The 17,556-nt window shown below is 45.3% G+C and overlaps 1 protein-coding gene across 1 annotated transcript; it reads left to right on the top strand.

The window, feature by feature from the left end:
* The first annotated feature begins 1,668 nt into the window (after positions 1 to 1,668).
* Positions 1,669 to 15,692, top strand: LOC136467347 (uncharacterized). The gene is made up of 12 exons (XM_066466005.1): positions 1,669 to 1,770; positions 1,848 to 1,936; positions 2,800 to 2,867; positions 9,319 to 9,609; positions 10,973 to 11,032; positions 11,693 to 11,775; positions 11,955 to 12,019; positions 12,083 to 12,116; positions 12,189 to 12,259; positions 14,829 to 14,865; positions 15,107 to 15,231; positions 15,459 to 15,692. Exons 1-11 carry the CDS (start codon positions 1,669 to 1,671, stop codon positions 15,215 to 15,217), a joined length of 1,011 nt encoding a protein of 336 aa, XP_066322102.1. The 3' UTR covers positions 15,218 to 15,231; positions 15,459 to 15,692.
* The last annotated feature ends 1,864 nt before the right edge of the window (positions 15,693 to 17,556 follow it).

Below are 17,556 nucleotides of genomic sequence, written 5' to 3'. Positions count from 1 at the left end.
GGCTGGCACACATGAGGTTGCATGCTTTGACCATGCCACAGGGACTTATCAGGTCAAGCATAGGGGCGGTACAACGTTCAACGATGAGGTCCGAGAGTCGAGGATACATGTGGTTGTCCTCCAAGATTTCAAGTGCACTTGTGGTAAACCAAGGCAATACCACTTTGTATGTTCTCATTTGGTGGCAGCAGCTAGGCATCACAACTATAATATCAAGAGGAGGATACCTCACGAGTTCAGTGTTGACACGCTTGTGAACACATGGAGCCCCCGCTTCGTGCCTTTTTGGGACCCTGGAGAGTGGCCTCCATATGATGGGTCGAAGTACATTGCGGATCCAACTTACTGTTGGAACAAGCGTGGATCAAGGCAGAGGACGAGGCACATGATGGTTATGGATCAGATACCCAGAAGAACTAGGCGTGGGAGAGGAACTCCATTTGTTACTAATCCCGAGCAGTACGAGTGCGGCAAGTGCGGTAGACTTGGCCACAACTCACGAAGTTGCCATTGGCAGATTAGTGAGGTAGGACTATTGGTTTATATTATTATTTTATATTTGTCGTATTCATATATTTAATTATGCATGTCTCAATTTATTCTTGTATTTGTGTCAATTACTTATACATTTCTAAGTTCATGTTTCATTGTATATTGGAATTCTAATTCATTCACTTTTTTGTAGGATGGAGCAATTCCACCTGCTCGACCTGACGTACGAGGCGACCCACCGAGGATGTCTCGTTGCGCTGGGGTAGGTAATAATCTATAAGTTTTATTCGTACATGTGTTCATGAAGTAATAGGAGACTATGTTTTATTCGATGCAGGACCTTCCGCACCTTCGTTCTAGAACCCACAGTGGGTTCTTGGACATTCGGTATGATGACAGGTACACTCCTTTCCTACAAAGAGTTGGCCTGGATGTCATCTCTTTTTAGGTTCGTCGTGGGTTGCCCAAGTTCAACTTAGTGGCGATAACTGTGTTGGTAGACAGGTATTAAAGTGAATCATTGCCTCCATTCATGGCCATTTGTTTATGCGATTGACTTTTTGACAAATAATCTTGCTTTGTCTTAAATATAGGTGGCGGCCGGAGACTCACAGCTTCTACCTACCTTTCGGGGAGATGACAGTCTCGCTCCAAGACTGTCAGAAGATGCTAGGCCTAAGGATTCATGGCAACCCAGTCACCGGGCAGTGTAGGTCACAGGGCTAGAGAGCATGAGTGGAGGCCTTCCTTGGGCGTGAGCTTGGTGAGCAAGGGGCTCGCACTTCTAGAGTTCCCATCTCCTAGCTACGTGTAGAGTTCACACAGTGCCTCGAGGAGGCAGATGAGGAGACGGTTGGGTACTACTGTTGGGCGTGGATTCTACACCTTTTTGCCTGTGTTCTCTTTCCTAACGCCACGGGTGACAGTGCGTCCTGGATGTGGATCCACTGCCTCAGTGACTGGGACCAGATGGGTCAGTACAGCTGGGGCTCTATAGTCTTGTGTTTTCTATACCGGCAGCTATGCGAGGGGTGTCATCGGTCTTCATCCAACCCATCACTTGGTGGATGCGTGTACCTGTTATAGCTATGGATGTGGGCTCGTCTTCCAGTTAGCCATCCAGAGGTTCTGGATCATCGTGAGTGGTTCCAAGGTCAGCCTCCAAGTCACCGGCCGATGTGGGCGTACCTTTGGGACCAGGTCAGGGTTCCACACACGAGGATAGACTGGGCGTACATTGAGTACACGAACGAGCTAGACACGCTGACGGCGTCTAGTGTAAGTAAATTTTATTTTCCATGCTGCTTTGAAAAGGATTAGTATACCATCTAACATCTTATTTGGACATATTGCAGGTGGAGTGGGAGCCGTATGGTGGAGAGGACGCACTTTCTTTTCAGCTGAGCAACGTTTGTGGGGCCGGCAATGACTTCTATAAGATGAGGTGCCCTCTAATCTGCTTCTATGTTGTCGAGTTCCACCTGCCAGATAGGGTTGCACGCCAATTTGGAGTGAGACAGCTTTGGCCTACGGCTCTGTTCTCGACTGGCGTTGACTTACACAAGTGTTTTGATATTTCAAATGTCTCGTGATGATGGTCCATTTCTATTAATATGGTGACACATATATAGATTCATGTAACGATGACATACGTGCAAGTTGGATGGTCAGAGGAACAAGAAGATTTTTGACTAGGAGAGGCACCACCAGTCCTTCATTGAGGAATGGGAGGAGATGCACGACAACATGGACGACAACAACGAGCCGCACACGAACCATGAGTTCAGGCGGTACCAAGCTTGGTACCAGCGTGCGACACGGTGCAGGCTGAGGCTATAGTAGACCAAAGCTGACTACGCCGACATCGAGTCCTCCGACGATGAAGACACGGCGTACGACCAGTCGACTCATGCAGGTGGAGGCAGGACCGATCTTGGATAGAATGGTAAGCCAATTGCCTTATTTTTGTATGTTAAGTTGCATAACAATACATTAGGCATTCTTGGACCAACATTAGGAGTTATCTATTGTAGTTAGTGCAACCTTCGAGCCGTATAACCCTTATAATACGTTAGATTCTTATACAAAAGAAAACAAAACCTATTGCTATCTGTTCAGAAGTATTATTATTGAGAACTTTGTTGCAGGGCAATACACTAAAATGCTTAGTTGAAGAGATCGAGCGCGTTCGGCTGAGAGTCAATGACGACTACATACTTGGCTTCCTGGACGTAAGATTAAAAATATTATTTCAAACATATCATTAATATGTTATATTCTTTCAGTTAACATAGTTTTGTACAACAGAGGTTGTCACGTCGTCTACACCGTGCGGCTGGTCGTTGTGGTTGCAGGACAGACACGACGCAAGACGTGTATGTTCCTTCCACAGGAAGAGGAGGCTTGGGTTCCTCTAGTCAAGCAGCTATAGGGGACGGGGACGAGGATGAGGACGAGGAGGACGATGACGACGATGTTGTGGACAAGAGGCACGATGAGCTTGGCCCCTCTCAGCTCCATGACGCTCCCTCGACTCATCCTACACCACCTCTAGGCACTAGGCGACACCGTCCGTGTGACCCTTACACTCCAGGCACCAGCGCTCTGGGTCACAAGGGTAAGGGCAAGAGTAGGAGGCAGTGAAGGATGTGGTAGCTATTAGTATGAACTATTATGGATTTTGTATTTACTTTTCTATAACTATTTAGGACTGTATGGACATTGTGGACTATTTGGATTTTGCATGACATATTATGTTGGTTGTGATGTTCGTTGTGGTTGCATTATGCTCCTTGGATGATTAAATGTTTGGAATATATATTGATGTCTCTGTAACTGTGGATGCTCCTAAAACAAGACCGTATCTTGCGAATTTTTCCTGTGAACCTTTAATCATACTACACTTCTACAAAGGCACAAATGTAGTACACAAATTAACTATAAATTTATTAGAACGTGTATAATCCAAACGTATTGTACATACGCTTTGTAGATAAATCTAGGATTACCAAGCAACAGTGAACGAATCTATGCTTTTCAGACAATAAACATAGACTTTTCAGATACACGGACAGCATCGAATTATCACATCACTGATATAGTACTGGCATGTAAGGAAGCACAACTCCACTCTATCTCCACCATCCATCTTATGACTGTTTGATCCAAGGGCTGAGGTGAAGAGGCACACAGATCACTGACATGGCACATTAAGAGGCCTCCATTCCTCCTCTCAACCTATAAATAACCACTCACTCCCTCTTATTCACACACACAACAAGGAAGAAGAACACTTCTCAGCATTTGCCTTTGTTGTAGTACCAATGTATGGAGGGTCATCCAGAGGGAGAGGAAAGGGGAAGGAAACTACCTAGGGGTGGGAGGGTCCTCTTGGTCCCGATTTCTTTGAGGAAGCTCTTTATGAGAGGTTTCCAGTTGAGAGCAAAAGTGATTTCACCAAAGAGACACCACTGAAAGGATACGATAAAAGAAAAGAAGAGTGGCCAAAATGCATGCATGCTGAGGACTGCCAAGTGCAGATGTTCACCGAGGGAATAGATGGAGGTCGTTGTTTCTTCAAATACCCGCGAGCATGGGTAATTGCTATTACTATTTGTTTCTTCAATATGTTTGTCTTGTATATCACTTACATAACATACTTGTTGTAGTCTTCCTTGGCCGAAGAAAACTGTGGGTTTAGTAGGTGGGTCGATCCTTGACCTATTTATCTGCATGCGGAGTACATCTACTACCTTCAGGACCGTATCTTCGATCTAGAAAGGGAAGTTAGCAGTGGTTACAAGGACGACGGATAGGACGACAACAACAATGGCGTCGATTCACAGGAGGCACTCTGCAATGATCCATATTGCACCTGCCCTAACCACAAGAACAAGGGGCCTCCCCCGTCACCCCCGCCACCACCACCACCAACAACGGGAGGCTACTACGGAGAAGGTGCAACACAATTTGCTATGTGGCCACACTACTAGGATGACTTTATCTTTTTCACATGTACCCAGGTTTAATTACCTAAGGCATGTTAGGTTTAATTACCTAAGGCATGGTTTAGTCGAAGGAAACTCTGTACCTAGGTTCGGTACATGTAGTCACATGCCATTTAATATGTTTCGTGTGTTGATTTATATAATGACGTGCGTCGTTAGGTTTTTTTGCAGCACATGTTCACATTTCAATACGTCCGTATCATTAAGCGGAATATTAAGACCATAGATAATGAAAACAACCACATAATGAAAAGTTCAATACTATGCCACATTACACAACATATTAATACTACAACTACGTGTCGACAGTAGACATAGGGGCAAATGCACTTCTAAATCCTCAGTCTGAAATGTACTGAGTAAGCAACTTATCATCCAAGTACCAGTCCTCTACTACAACCCTGTTGCTGTGGCTAGGCTCAACTGCGTTGCTCTAACCTGCCTGTCGCTTGTAGTAAGCGACCTCCGCTTCATCTGCGGCCGTTGCGGCCTGAGTGAAGAATGTGTCGTCATCCTCCTCCGCCTATAAGCCTGCCTCTGCTAGAGCGATGAGCTCGCTCAGTCTGCCAGTATCGTCCTCAGCCTCCTATGCCTGCATGCCCGCCTCTGCTAGAGCGATGAGCTCACTAAGTCTGCTAGTGTTGTCCTTAGCCTCTTGCGCCTGCATGCCCGCCTCTGCGAGAGCAATGAGCTCACTCAGTCTGGCAGTATCGTCCTCATCCTCATCTCCCTCATCAGACAACATAATCGGTGATTGAACGGTGCGACCAGCTCGCGATCTATGGTCATCTAACTTCTTCTCATACCTTGCATGAGCCACCTCTGCGGTATGTTCCCCGCTGCAACCAATCCCTTCATGTATAAAATGCAACCAGTTAGCAACGTGATTATATTACATTTAAAACCAGGCAACGAAAAAAAGGTTTTCAAGCACTCACTGGCACATAATGTAGCAACATGCTTGTTCAAGACCTGCATCTGTACTCTTGTCTCCTCCCTTGCCTCATTCCTTTCCCTCTCCTCCTCTAACGTCATCCACCTCTCCAATCCCCATTTGTTAAGCCCAACATCGATCGGGTTATAAATATCGCGCTGTCTAGCAAACTCACGCATCTTTTCTTTGTGATGTTTAACGAATAGGTTGACGTAGTCAGGTCCATATCCCCTCTTTCGTGCAATTAGTTGCCTCTTCTTTAGTTCATCCAAAAACTTAGCTTGACAATCATAACATTCCCAACTGTATTTTCTAGTGCTCTATTCAAAAGAAATATTATATCATATATGTCTTAGCAAAACAAACAAAATACGATTTCATGTTTACCAGAAAAATAACGAACCTCATCATACTCAATCATATGGCCGCAATAATGACCTATTCCAAGCTCCAAAGGGACAAGGCCATAGTTGGATTTTACACCACATTCGCACATGACAGGATGTGCTTTGTAGATTACCCTTTCTTTCGTCTTTTCCTTAACCCTCCGTGGTTCTTCTAGCCATTGGTTCTTAGGACCATACAACCACTCTTTGAAATGACACTTCGCCATTGAAAACATCTAAATAATGAGACATCAGTATATGAACACATATAGCTTAAGATTTCAACACATACACTTTGCACTTACTTTATGCTTGTTTGGACACACAAACTCTAACGTATTCTCAGGGTTTATCACAGCTCAATCTCCGCAATCGCATAGAGGAGGTTCCTCGAGTCATCTAATTGCGGCTAGGTGCTTCTCCTTAGCCGTCATTGGTGGAGGGTTAGGGGGGTGGAACCCACCGCTTGAAGTGCTCACGTGGATGTCTTCTTCTAAACCAACCATCGAAAAAGAGGTACCTAGGATCAAACTTGTCTGCACCATCGATCCACTGAAAGAAAAAGCACCTCTCATGGTCCTACACAACGAGATTCCAACAAAATATTAGTAGCATACTTACACAAATAAAGAAAAAGGATAGTGCAAACAATTTCTTACATTAAACCGACTATATGTGTAGAGGCAACGCGCCGCTATGTCCGGATATTTTGATTGAAAAACATGGGCTAGGAAACCACAGTCACAGTTAGGGACAGGGAGGTCAGGAGAGATGGGGGCATCTTTGCTAGACGCGTCGGGGTATAATTCTCGAGGACGACCCCGTTTTCGCCAAAACTCCTCCCGAAACATTTCTTGCATCTAACAAAACGGATATAATTTAACAAACATAAATCAAAACATCACAAATAAATATCAATGAGTGAAGGAGAATATAATTGGTGGAGATTGTGTTGTTTTGCATTGGGCCTCATGGGCTGATTATATAGGGTATACAGGACTAACACCTCACGTGGGTACACAATGTGGTACTATTCCTATTTACTCTAACATCCCCCCGCAGTCACAGCGGGAGCGCTACAAACGGTGAGACTAGAGAAGAAGCTGACAAAGCTGGCATTCCCCCGCAGTCATAACAGTTGATGCGTCGCGTATGCTGTGGCTGGAGAAGAAGCCGATGAGTCCTCATGCAAGGCGGTAGCCCTTTGTGCCGATGTCGAGGTAGCCGAGCATGAGGGCGCAATAGCCGTGGTCGAAGAAGCCATGCTGAAGATGGCCGAGGTCGACGTAGTTGTGGTCGGGTTGCCATGTCGATGGAGCTGCAGGCGCACGAGGGGCGCCATGATGATGACGGAGACGCGTCGAGGCAGTCGTCGTGGAAGGGGGCGATGCCGAAGTCAACGCAGTCAAGGCCGTCGTAGACATAGAAGAAAGGCGACGACGCAGTCGAGGCAGACGGGGTAGGAACGGGAGGGTCGATGCCGAAGTCGATGCAGTCAAGCCACCTGTGTGCCGAGGCGTGGGCTGGGTTTGCCAGTCCCAGCAACGCATCGGGGACGAAAGCACGCATCGGTGTTGCCAATACCAGGCGTACAAGGTAGAGGGCCCCAACCACGGTGATGTTGTCGACGTGGTTGTGCTGGACGAAGAAGAAGCAATGCGAGAGCAGACGCATCGGCGAGCAGGGCTCAGCGACGATGCGAGGGGTGTGACCGGCGAGCATGGCTCAGCGACGGTGCGGGTAGCGGCAGCTCGATGACGAAGACCCAATCAGCAGGACGAAGACCTTGTGCAGACGGATGGCGCAGCAAAGAGTGCGCAGTACAGTCGTCGATGCACAGGGGACGGTGATGTAGATGCAACGGCGAAGCGGACACACGGGCGGCAGTGCTGTAGCCCGACGAGGCGACACGGTAGCAAGCCAGCAGCCCTGTTGCTCGGAGAAGATGCGCGTAGTACTCGACGATGGACGTCACGGGAGCCGGGTGGATCGTGCATAATCGGTTGTACGGACCGAGTACGCGCGAGGTGGAGCGATGATGGAAGAAGCCGACGGAGGCGTCCCGATCTGTGGTGGTGACGACGAACCGACGATGTAGACATGTGGACTGAATGACCGAGAAGCGACGCAGGAAGGCGTCCCCTCGGCATCGCCTTCCCCGGCCAGGCCGCACAGTCGAAGATGTAGATGTCAGTGTAGTCGATGCCGATGCCGGAGTAGGTATGCGCGAGGTCGACTGGCGATGGGCGACTCAATCCCGATCAGTGATCGAGCAAACCAAAAAGATACAGCAGCAACAGATCAGGTGTACCCCGGCAATAGTGCACCTCAGCGCGGCTCGTCCCGGCTCGCAGCACGAGCTGCCGGAGTCGGACGGGGCGGGGCGCACGGCGGGTCGCGGTCACGCGAGGTCGCACGAGGATGACACAGATTGGCCGGCCACCACCATGGCGGCGCGGTGTTGGGGTCGATCTGCCCGGGCCACCACCACGGTGGCGTGGGATGGGGCGACGCCCAGCATCCTCCACGGCGAGCGCGGAGAGGGCGGCGAGGTAGCGCGGCGCCGCGAGAAGACCCGATCTGCCGCTTGACGACGACGAAGAGGGCGCGGGATCAATAGGATCCGGCGCCTAAAGAGGTGGCGCTGCCCCCGGCGGAGATCGATTTCTCCCCGGGGGCGCGCGGTGCGGAAGCGGCGGCGGCTAGGGTTAGGATCTAAACCTAGGCAAATGATACCATGAAGGAGAATATAATTGGTGGAGATTGTGTTGTTTTGCATTGGGTCTCATGGGCTGATTATATAGGGTATACAGGACTAACACCTCACGTGGGTACACAATGTGGTACTATTCCTATTTACTCTAACAATGAGAACCATAACTACAATACAACCAATTTTGTTCTAAGAACCGAAAGCAGTTAACATTAAACCCTAAACCTAGGGTTTCTCATTTGATCCACAACAATGAACCCATAACATAACTACATGCGCCTAGGTTTGCTAGCTTTTTTCATACCTTGGAATCAACCTACGGTTGTATAATATATATATTGAGGGATACAATGAAACCCTAAGTGATGACGATTCTTAGGTTCAAAAATCCGACTAATATATACCAAATCGATGTGAAAAAAAATAATGAGGGGAATGAGGATACCTTGCCCTCAAAGATCTACGGATCAAATCAAGGTTTTCAAGGTCCAATATGACGATTCGTGAGGTAGGGTGAAGTGGGGAGAGAAAAACCCGAGAAGGAGGAGAAAGAAGAGGAAGAACGCTCGGGCAAGAAGGTTGGACCAGGGTTAAATGCAGGGAGCTCGGCGCCAGTCACTCTGGCGTCGAGCCCCCTGGCAGGTCATCGTTCGTGCTCAGGAGCTCGGTGCCAGAGACGCTGACGTCTAGCTCGGCGTCAGTATCAATGGCGCCGAGCTAAGGGTCCATTTTCTGAATTCTTTCCGCCAGGGTCTATTCGTTTGAAACTTTCAAAAAAAAAAAAAGGCCAAATTCAAAAAAAAAAAATCGGGCGGGGCGGTAGCCTCCTGCGGTTCGGTTTCCGCCACGTTTCCTCCCTCCTGTTTCAGGGCCCTCCGTGCCCTGCCCCGAGCCTGGGCCTGAACCTGGCCGTTGGCCGGACCGGGCTGGTACGCCTCCGGTGCTCGGCTGCCGGGGCCGGCGACGACGGGGGCAAGAAGGTGTCAGCTCGTCTGGCTCTGACGCAGCAGGTGCTGCGGGACGCTGAGGAGCGCGCCGCGTCGGCGGGCTCCGACCCTGCCCCCAAGATCACCCTGGGTAACTAACTACAGCTGGCCTGGATCCTCATTCTGCCTTCCAATCGATCCCAGAACCCTTATTGATTTCTGAATGTCATTGTCACGCCCTAGCATCAAACCTGGTGTTGTCTGCAGCTTATGTGCCACAGTTCACAGTCGAGAATCCGCCAATCCGGCGTTGATACTTATTATGATCACTAGGGGCACTGTATGTGCAAACTGTTATAGGAGCTTATAGCTTTGCACTGAGTCTCCTCAAGGCTCGAGCCTGTAGAAATCCTATTTGCATAACAACTTATGGGCGTATGTGGTAAGTTCATTTGACCGAAATGGCTACCCCCAGGGAGTTGTCTGTGCGATTTAAATGTATCTGCTACTAATTCATTAATTCCATGCTACTCCTAACAGCCTGTTCGTTTAGTTGGATTGGCTTATAAGCCCATGGCTGAAAGTACTGCTGGCTGGTTTGATGTGAGAGGAAAACACTGTTGGCTGACTGATAAGTCAAGCCAGATACAGGCAGTTACAAGCTGCCAAACAGGCTGTAAGTTCATTTCACTTTACGAACAAGCTGTGAACATGATTGGTATGATCTTTTGTCAATGAGCCGTTCTTTGATTAGAAGCTGTCAGTGCTGTAGAATGCAAGTTAATGAACCTTACAAAAGCAGATAAGGGTACAAGTTACCCCATGAAACTATTCTGTTCAATGGTGTTGAACTGTACAGGAGCTTGTAGCTGCTTTTGTTCTGGATGTTGTGCTCTTTAAACTGTGTTTGCATGGGTTATAGTGCTAGGCTAGTTGCTTGAATCAAGTAGGCTAGTCCTAGTACTTCTGCCCAGCGCTGTTTTCTCCCTTCTATTTCTGGTTATCAGACTGCTTGTATTTCTGTTATTACAGTAATGGAAATGGGGTCTTTCCTCATTTCCAAAAAAGGATAGAGTACAAGTGAAAAAACGGAAAGCGTGGGGATGGTTCAGGTGATAATGAATTTTGGCTTGTAAATTGATGTCTCGAACTGTATTTTGTGTTCATAAGACAGTATAAACACATCATCTTCTGCGATGTTCTGGGTTAGTTACAATTGAGAATGCATTTTCTTGTCACATATTGTTGAAGATGAAGATGTTACCCGTGCAACAGAAGATGGTTGAGAACTCTTTCTATGAACCTGAGTGGAATTGGTTTGTCATCAACTGCAACACGTGTAGAACTGTAGATGGGACTGTAAGACGGTAATATCCATGTAAATAAAACTTATGGTGGTTTTCTCTCTCGATATGAAATATTTCGGTGTTATGAAATTATTTTGAAATTTGATGACCATGTCTAATTAGTGCTTGAATTGCCAAAATTTGTTCTAACTCCATTTATATCTGCAGATCATGTTACTGTTAATTTTGCCAGAAGTGGTGGTCCTGGTGGTCAGAATGTTAATAAAGGTTTCATGCTTTCCCCACTCTCTTTTTTCTCATTGCATATAATTGGTGCCAGTTTCTCATGTGCTTAATCATCGTATTGACATTTATTTACATTTGTATTTTCTCTTCCTCCTGTCTCTGCATTCAGAATTTAATGAGTGGCCTGCTTCATTCAAATTTCAATCACTCAATATCATGTATTTTTTCTTTTTTCTTCATTTCATTCTTAATCATTAGATAATTGCTTTTAAAGAACTTTCATTAGATAATTGTTGTTGGCCCATACTTCGACATGCTTAAACTCTTTTGGCTGATGAATATGGCAAAATAAGGGCTGCTCACCCTCTAGTCGATGGCTTCTCCTGTTGAGAAGAGTTTTTTTTATGATAACCTAGTTTGCGTAGGCAAAGCTCATTGCTATATTGCTTCTTGATTGTTTGATCTCCCTTGCAGGCATGTCCTGCCTATATAGTGTATAGTATTTAGTCACCAGCCAGCCAACAGATCACATCCAACTTATATTCCTAAGCATAAGGTTCCTAATACTACTAAATTTCTTAATTGATGCATGGTTTCCTCTAACGAACTCGGAGATCTCTGAGTAATAATCAGTTAATTACTTAAATAAGTCACAGCTTAATTTGCGCCTCTTTGTTCTAAAGTCCCACTACCATCTTACAGTTAATACAAAGGTTGACATGCGATTCAATGTTAAGGAAGCTCACTGGCTTGGGGAGAGAATCAAGGAACGAATATTACAAGCGGTAAAAGAAACCTCCTTATTTAAGTACTGTTTCCATACATTCGTTAATACATGCTTCATGATGTTGTTAACACTCTTCTATAATCATCTAGTCTTATATGCATTTTATTAATTCCTTTCATATATCTTTTCTAAATCCTGTGAACAGATTGTTTTATTTTGAGTTCTCTTTATGCACAGGAGAAGAATAGGATAAATAAAGATGGAGAGCTTGTTATATCTTCTACAAAAACTAGAACACAGAAGTAATTATTGTTCTATTATCCTTTTAGTCATTTTTATGCAATTGATACGATTTATCATCTTAGGGGCAACATTGAAGATGCATTGCAGAAAATACAGGTATTGCTTCTTCCATTTCTTTTTTTCTAGGGCTAGATCACTAGCCTTACTCCACAAATCTATCTTGAACAGGCAATCATTGATGCTGCATCATATGTTCCTCCACCCCCAACAGAAGACCAAAAGAAAAAGATTGAAAAAATGTAAGCTGTTTCTTTCACCAGTTGCTTCCTCCTAAGTCATGTGTCAATTAGTAGTTTCTTATATGGGATAGACTGCACCAGAGTGCTCAATAATTTCTCTAGAATTGAATTAAAGCAACACCGTATATGATTTTCTTAAACTTCTCATACTCTAAAGTTCCTGGTAGTTCTGCATTGCCACAACTTACTGACGATCATATCTTTCAGATATTTCATGGACTTACTTTGAGATGCTTCAATATTGCACTTTCCAATGCCAAATGCATAAACTGTGTAGATTAGTGCTTTTGTTTAAGTGTATCATATCTTTAGTGATGGATGAGGTCACAAGGGACATACAAGGGGACATCCCTTGGTGTATGCTTTTCGCGGACGATGTAGTGCTAGTTGATGAAAGCCGGACAGGAGTGAACCAGAAACTGGAGTTATGGCGGGAAACTTTGGAGTCCAAAGGTTTTAGACTCAGTAGAACTAAAACTGAGTATATGAGATGTGATTTCGGCACTACTACTCGGGAGGAGGAAGATGTTAGTTTGGAAGGTCAAGTAGTGCCTAGGAAGGATACCTTTCGATATTTAGGATCAATACTACAGAGGGACGGGGATATTGATGAAGATGTTAGCCATAGAATCAAAGCAGGGTGGATGAAGTGGCGGCAAGCGTCTGGTGTCCTATGCGACAAAAGGGTACCACAGAAGCTAAAAGGCAAGTTTTATAGGACGGCGATTAGACCTGCTATGTTGTATGGTGCAGAATGTTGGCCTACGAAAAGACGACATGTTCAACAGCTAAGTGTCGCGGAAATGCGTATGTTGCGTTGGATTTGCGGTCATACAAGAAAGGATCGAGTTCGGAATGATGATATACGTGAGAGATTAGGGGTAGCGCCAATTGAAGAAAAGCTTGTCCAACACCGGTTGAGATGGTTTGGACATGTACAACGGAGACCTCCAGATGCACCGGTGCGTAGCGGAATCCTAAGCCAGGACAGTAACATGAAGAGAGGCAGAGGAAGACCGAAGTTGACTTGGGTAGAGGCAATAAAAGGAGACTTGAAAGGATGGAATATACCCAAAGACTTAGCCTTAGATAGGAGTGCTTGGAAGACAGCTATTCACGTGCCTGAACCTTGATTGCTTCTGATGGGTTTCAACTCTAGCCTACCCCAACTTGTTTAGGACTTAAAGGCTTTGTTGTTGTTGTTGTTGTTGTTGTTGTATCATATTACTAGTAGTTACAGCTAAGAATCACACTGCAGTTGCTTAGTGTTTACAAGTCATCCGACTAATCGCGATTAATCGGCCTAGTCGATCTCTGGAGGTCGATCAGGGTCACCGAAGCGACTAGCTCGACTAGAAACCTAGTATTAGAGATATGTATAGTCTAACACATGTATATCATGTTACTTGTACTCCAAGTTGTACTTGACTATATATATGAAAGTCACCCCCCCTAATTGGGTGTGAGGTGTTTCCTAATTCTCTACATGGTATCAAGAGTCCGGGTCCCCTTCCGGCTCCTTCATCTGCCCTAGTTTCTCCTCCGTGCCGCCGACTCCTTGGCTGCGCGTCCACCCCACCCGGCGGCCCTAATTCTCTACACCTAGTCGTCCGACCAGGTGGGGGACGACCAGGCCAGATCTGTGACTGCCTGTCCTATTCACGGGCCTGCTCAACTGGGCTTAGAGTGTGCTATTGGGCTGCCAATTTGGCCTGTTAGGTTAGCATAAGTGTATCCAGACTCCACTAAAAACACAGAGAATGGAGTCAGCGCTGATTTCCTTCTCCCACGCTGCCGCAATTCCTCCCCGCGTGCCTTTCCTCCTCCCCCACACGCCATTCTTTTTGTTCTGCACGCTATTCTAAGTCCAACACCGTTCCTGTGGTGAAGCCGCCACCCCTCTTCGTGATGACTCCGCCGATTGTGAGTGTGCCCTTTCCCTCCTCCCCTATCCCTCACTCCACAGCGCTAGCGCCGCCTCCTTGCTTGCTTGCTGTGCTGCTGCCCCTCTTCTAGTCTGATTGCTTGCTGTGCTGCCCCTCTTCTACTCTGCCTGCTTGCTGGTACTCCATCCTAAGGTGCTGTACTGCTATTCTGTATATGTGCAGATGTGGAACATTGCATGAATCAACTAGCCAATAATGTAGTCTTGATGTTTGCTTTATTGTGTATACTATATAGTATATATAGGTATACAGTATATATTATGTATATGTTCTGAAATTTATAGGACGACTATATGGACGACTAGGACCGACTAGGCTCAACTAATCGGTCTAGTTGACGACTAATCGCGATTAGTCACATAAGCGACTAGGTTCAACTATACGATTTGTAAACATTACTTGCTTAAGAATGGCGCTGCAGTTGCTAGCAATTTATTGCTCAGTACGTTTGGGTTGTTTCTTCAGGAGATCATAGAAACCTTCTGTAGTTGTAATGGCTAAATCTTTACTATTTCACTCTTACTCAAAATTCGATATAGGATGTTTCTTGACTGCAAAGATTAAACGTTCCATTTTTGGGGCAAATCACAGTGGTAATTTTGTTGCTTCGTTGGTAATTACAGTGCTGCAGCCGCTGAAAGGAAGAGACTTCAGAATAAGGTGATTTCACAGAAGAAGGAATTTAGACGTAACAGAACTAGCTGGGATTGATGCAAGGTATCTTGCACAGACCCGTCTTTCTGTTTTGTGTCATTCCCCGGTGGGCATTAACAATATTTCAGCGGGGTAACTACCGCTGTTTCTTATTCTCTAATATCTCTTTGTTGTTTGTCTAAAAGTTAATTCGAACGCTTTATTGATTGAGATGCACCTGAGTCTTTGACAAGTGCCATTTGCTCAGCTTGTTCTTGGGGGTAGCAAAAGCATTCGGCTGATCCTTACTGCAGTGGTGTACACAGAGTCACAGACCGACGAAAAACAAGGATCAGACTTGCTGAAGGCATCTTGGTGAAGAAGATACCTAAGGACGCGTTTGGAGGAGCTCCGGGGGGCTCCGGCTCCGCTACTGTTCATACACTGTAGCACGGAGCCGGCGGAGCTCGAAATCGTGGCTTCGCCGGCTCCTCCTCTTTTCGGCTTCTTTTCAGTTCATTTTGTGTCTCGATTTCCGAAACTGCTCCTGCTACAGTGTTGCTACAGTACGCGAGGTGGGGAGCCGGAGCCGCCCGGAGCTCCTCCAAGCGCGTCCTAAGTTTCATAAGCATCTCCAGTTTTTGTTTCGTCCATTGGGGACCAGACTCTGACGGAAAACACTGCTTTGGTCCTAACACACGCTATATACATCAGTTGTCCTGGTCCTGAACTTGATCAGAACATCAGATAGTTAGTATTCATGTGTAACTGAGGGTTCATCTGTAAAACTGTAAAGAATTATTACCAAGTTTTGGGGTCAGCGACGCCCGTTGAATAGCGTCATTGTGTGACTAGCTAAACATATGGACATGTTTTTTTGGCGTCCACTGGGAGCTGAGTTATACAGTGACGAGAGAGAGCGTCACACAGTATCATTGAGCATGGGGCATGGCTGAAGTTCTGACTTCTGAGTATTGAAAATAAGGCTCCACTGTACCAGGCCATGGGGCATCGGAGGTCACCAGTTCATCACTGATCACGGAGCCACGGACTCACGGGCTAGGAGCCTAGGACCATACTGAATTACTGATCGAACTAGTGGTTGCCAGTCCGCTAGGGGCTAGGTTGGATACCAAAATTTTTGGCAAAATGTTATGGTAGCATTTTCGTTGTTATTTGATAATTAGTGTCTAATCATAGTCTAATTAGACTTAAAAGATTCGTCTCGTGGATTTTGTCTAAACTGTGTAATTAGTTTTATTTTTTATTTATATTTAATGCTTCATACATGTATCAAAGATTCGATGTGACGAAAAATCTTAAAAAATTTAGCATTTTAAGGTGCAACTAAACGAGCCTAGTTCGAACTGCCATCAGAATTGCAGCATCTAGGCGCCATCGCCCGTTCATCGATACTACCTCTGTCCAAAGGAGAATGCAATTGTGAGAAGTGTGTCGAGAAAGGGAGCTTACGATAGTATTAATATTTATGTGTTTAAATAAATTTATTATAAAACCATATTTTATAACTAATCTGATGATACTTATTTTATATCATGAATGTTAATAAATTTTTATACAAATTTAGTTAAAATTTAAATTGTTTGACTCCTCGAAAAGTGTATTTTTCGTGGACAGAGGGAGCACAGTATAGCCATCGCCCGTTTAAAATCGTTCCCCCCAACACAGAGAGATTGTAACGCAACAATAGCAGATGACCTACTTTAAAATTAGATGTCTCAAAAATGTATGGTACTTGGTCTTGTGCAGGTCACAAATGAATCGTTTACATTTCATACAATGTTGAGTTCTGTGGATAAAATAATAATAAATAATACACGACCACTTTTTCCTCTCACAAACTATCTTGGAGCATGTGTATCGGCTGCGTGTAATCTTACACATCGCTTCTTTTCTCTCTCTTCTTCTCTTCTCTCTCTCACCTTAACATAAATCTTTGTTATATACTTGTCGGTTTATCCCTTTTTCCACTCTCTCAAACTATCTTGGAGCACGTGTATCGGCTGTGTGTAAACTTACAGATCACTTCTTTTCCCTATTTTCTTCTCTCTCCTTCACCTTAACATTAACATAAATCTTTGTTATATATAGGTTTATCCCTTTTTCCACCACCTCGTGGTCCATCTACGGAGGGATGAGTGAAGGGACCGAGGAACCCAGTGTGTCCTTGCTTGCTTCTAGCAACCTAGTTAACGTATCTTTTCGAGTTCGGTGTTTCTTTAGGTAACCATACATCCCTTGTTTTTTTTTCGTGATTAACATAGGCATGATATGAGCGATAATTCAGCATGTTCGCTTGCTCGTAAACAATCGTAAATTTCCAGCCGGGAACAGTATTTTTCTCTCACACCAAACTAGCCAACAATAAATAATTCACGATACGATACGGCCTCTCGAACAGGCTGATTAGCGCTCGAGCATCTTATGTTCGTAGAGCAGACTCCTATCTATTGGTCAGCGTCATTTCATTGATTGTAAAAAGGTAGCATGGGCTAGGGCTCCTTGCTGTGGTGCCAACCAAGGTGCCTGAGGTACCGTTTGGTTCCTTGATTCTAAGGCCTCGTTCATTTTGCAAAAAAAGTAAACCTAATAAATAATACTATTTTCGTTTTATTTGACAAATATTGTCCAATCGTGGATCAACTAGGCTCAAAAGATTCATCTCGTGATTTTCAACTAAACTGTGTAATTAGTTAT

The sequence above is a fragment of the Miscanthus floridulus genome, chromosome 1 (assembly GCF_019320115.1).
Source record: "Miscanthus floridulus cultivar M001 chromosome 1, ASM1932011v1, whole genome shotgun sequence".
Taxonomy (NCBI): Eukaryota; Viridiplantae; Streptophyta; class Magnoliopsida; order Poales; family Poaceae; genus Miscanthus; species Miscanthus floridulus.
This window is presented reverse-complemented; position numbering and strand designations above follow the sequence as displayed.

Excerpts from the sequence above, each read along its gene's own strand:
- LOC136467347 (XM_066466005.1), top strand. The coding sequence starts at position 1,669 with ATGTGGGCGTACCTTTGGGACCAGGTCAGGGTTCCACACACGAGGATA. Across the intron at positions 12,117-12,188 it reads ATGCATTGCAGAAAATACAG|GCAATCATTGATGCTGCATC; the intron begins GTATTGCTTCTT and ends TATCTTGAACAG. Across the intron at positions 14,866-15,106 it reads GGAAGAGACTTCAGAATAAG|CTTGTTCTTGGGGGTAGCAA; the intron begins GTGATTTCACAG and ends CCATTTGCTCAG.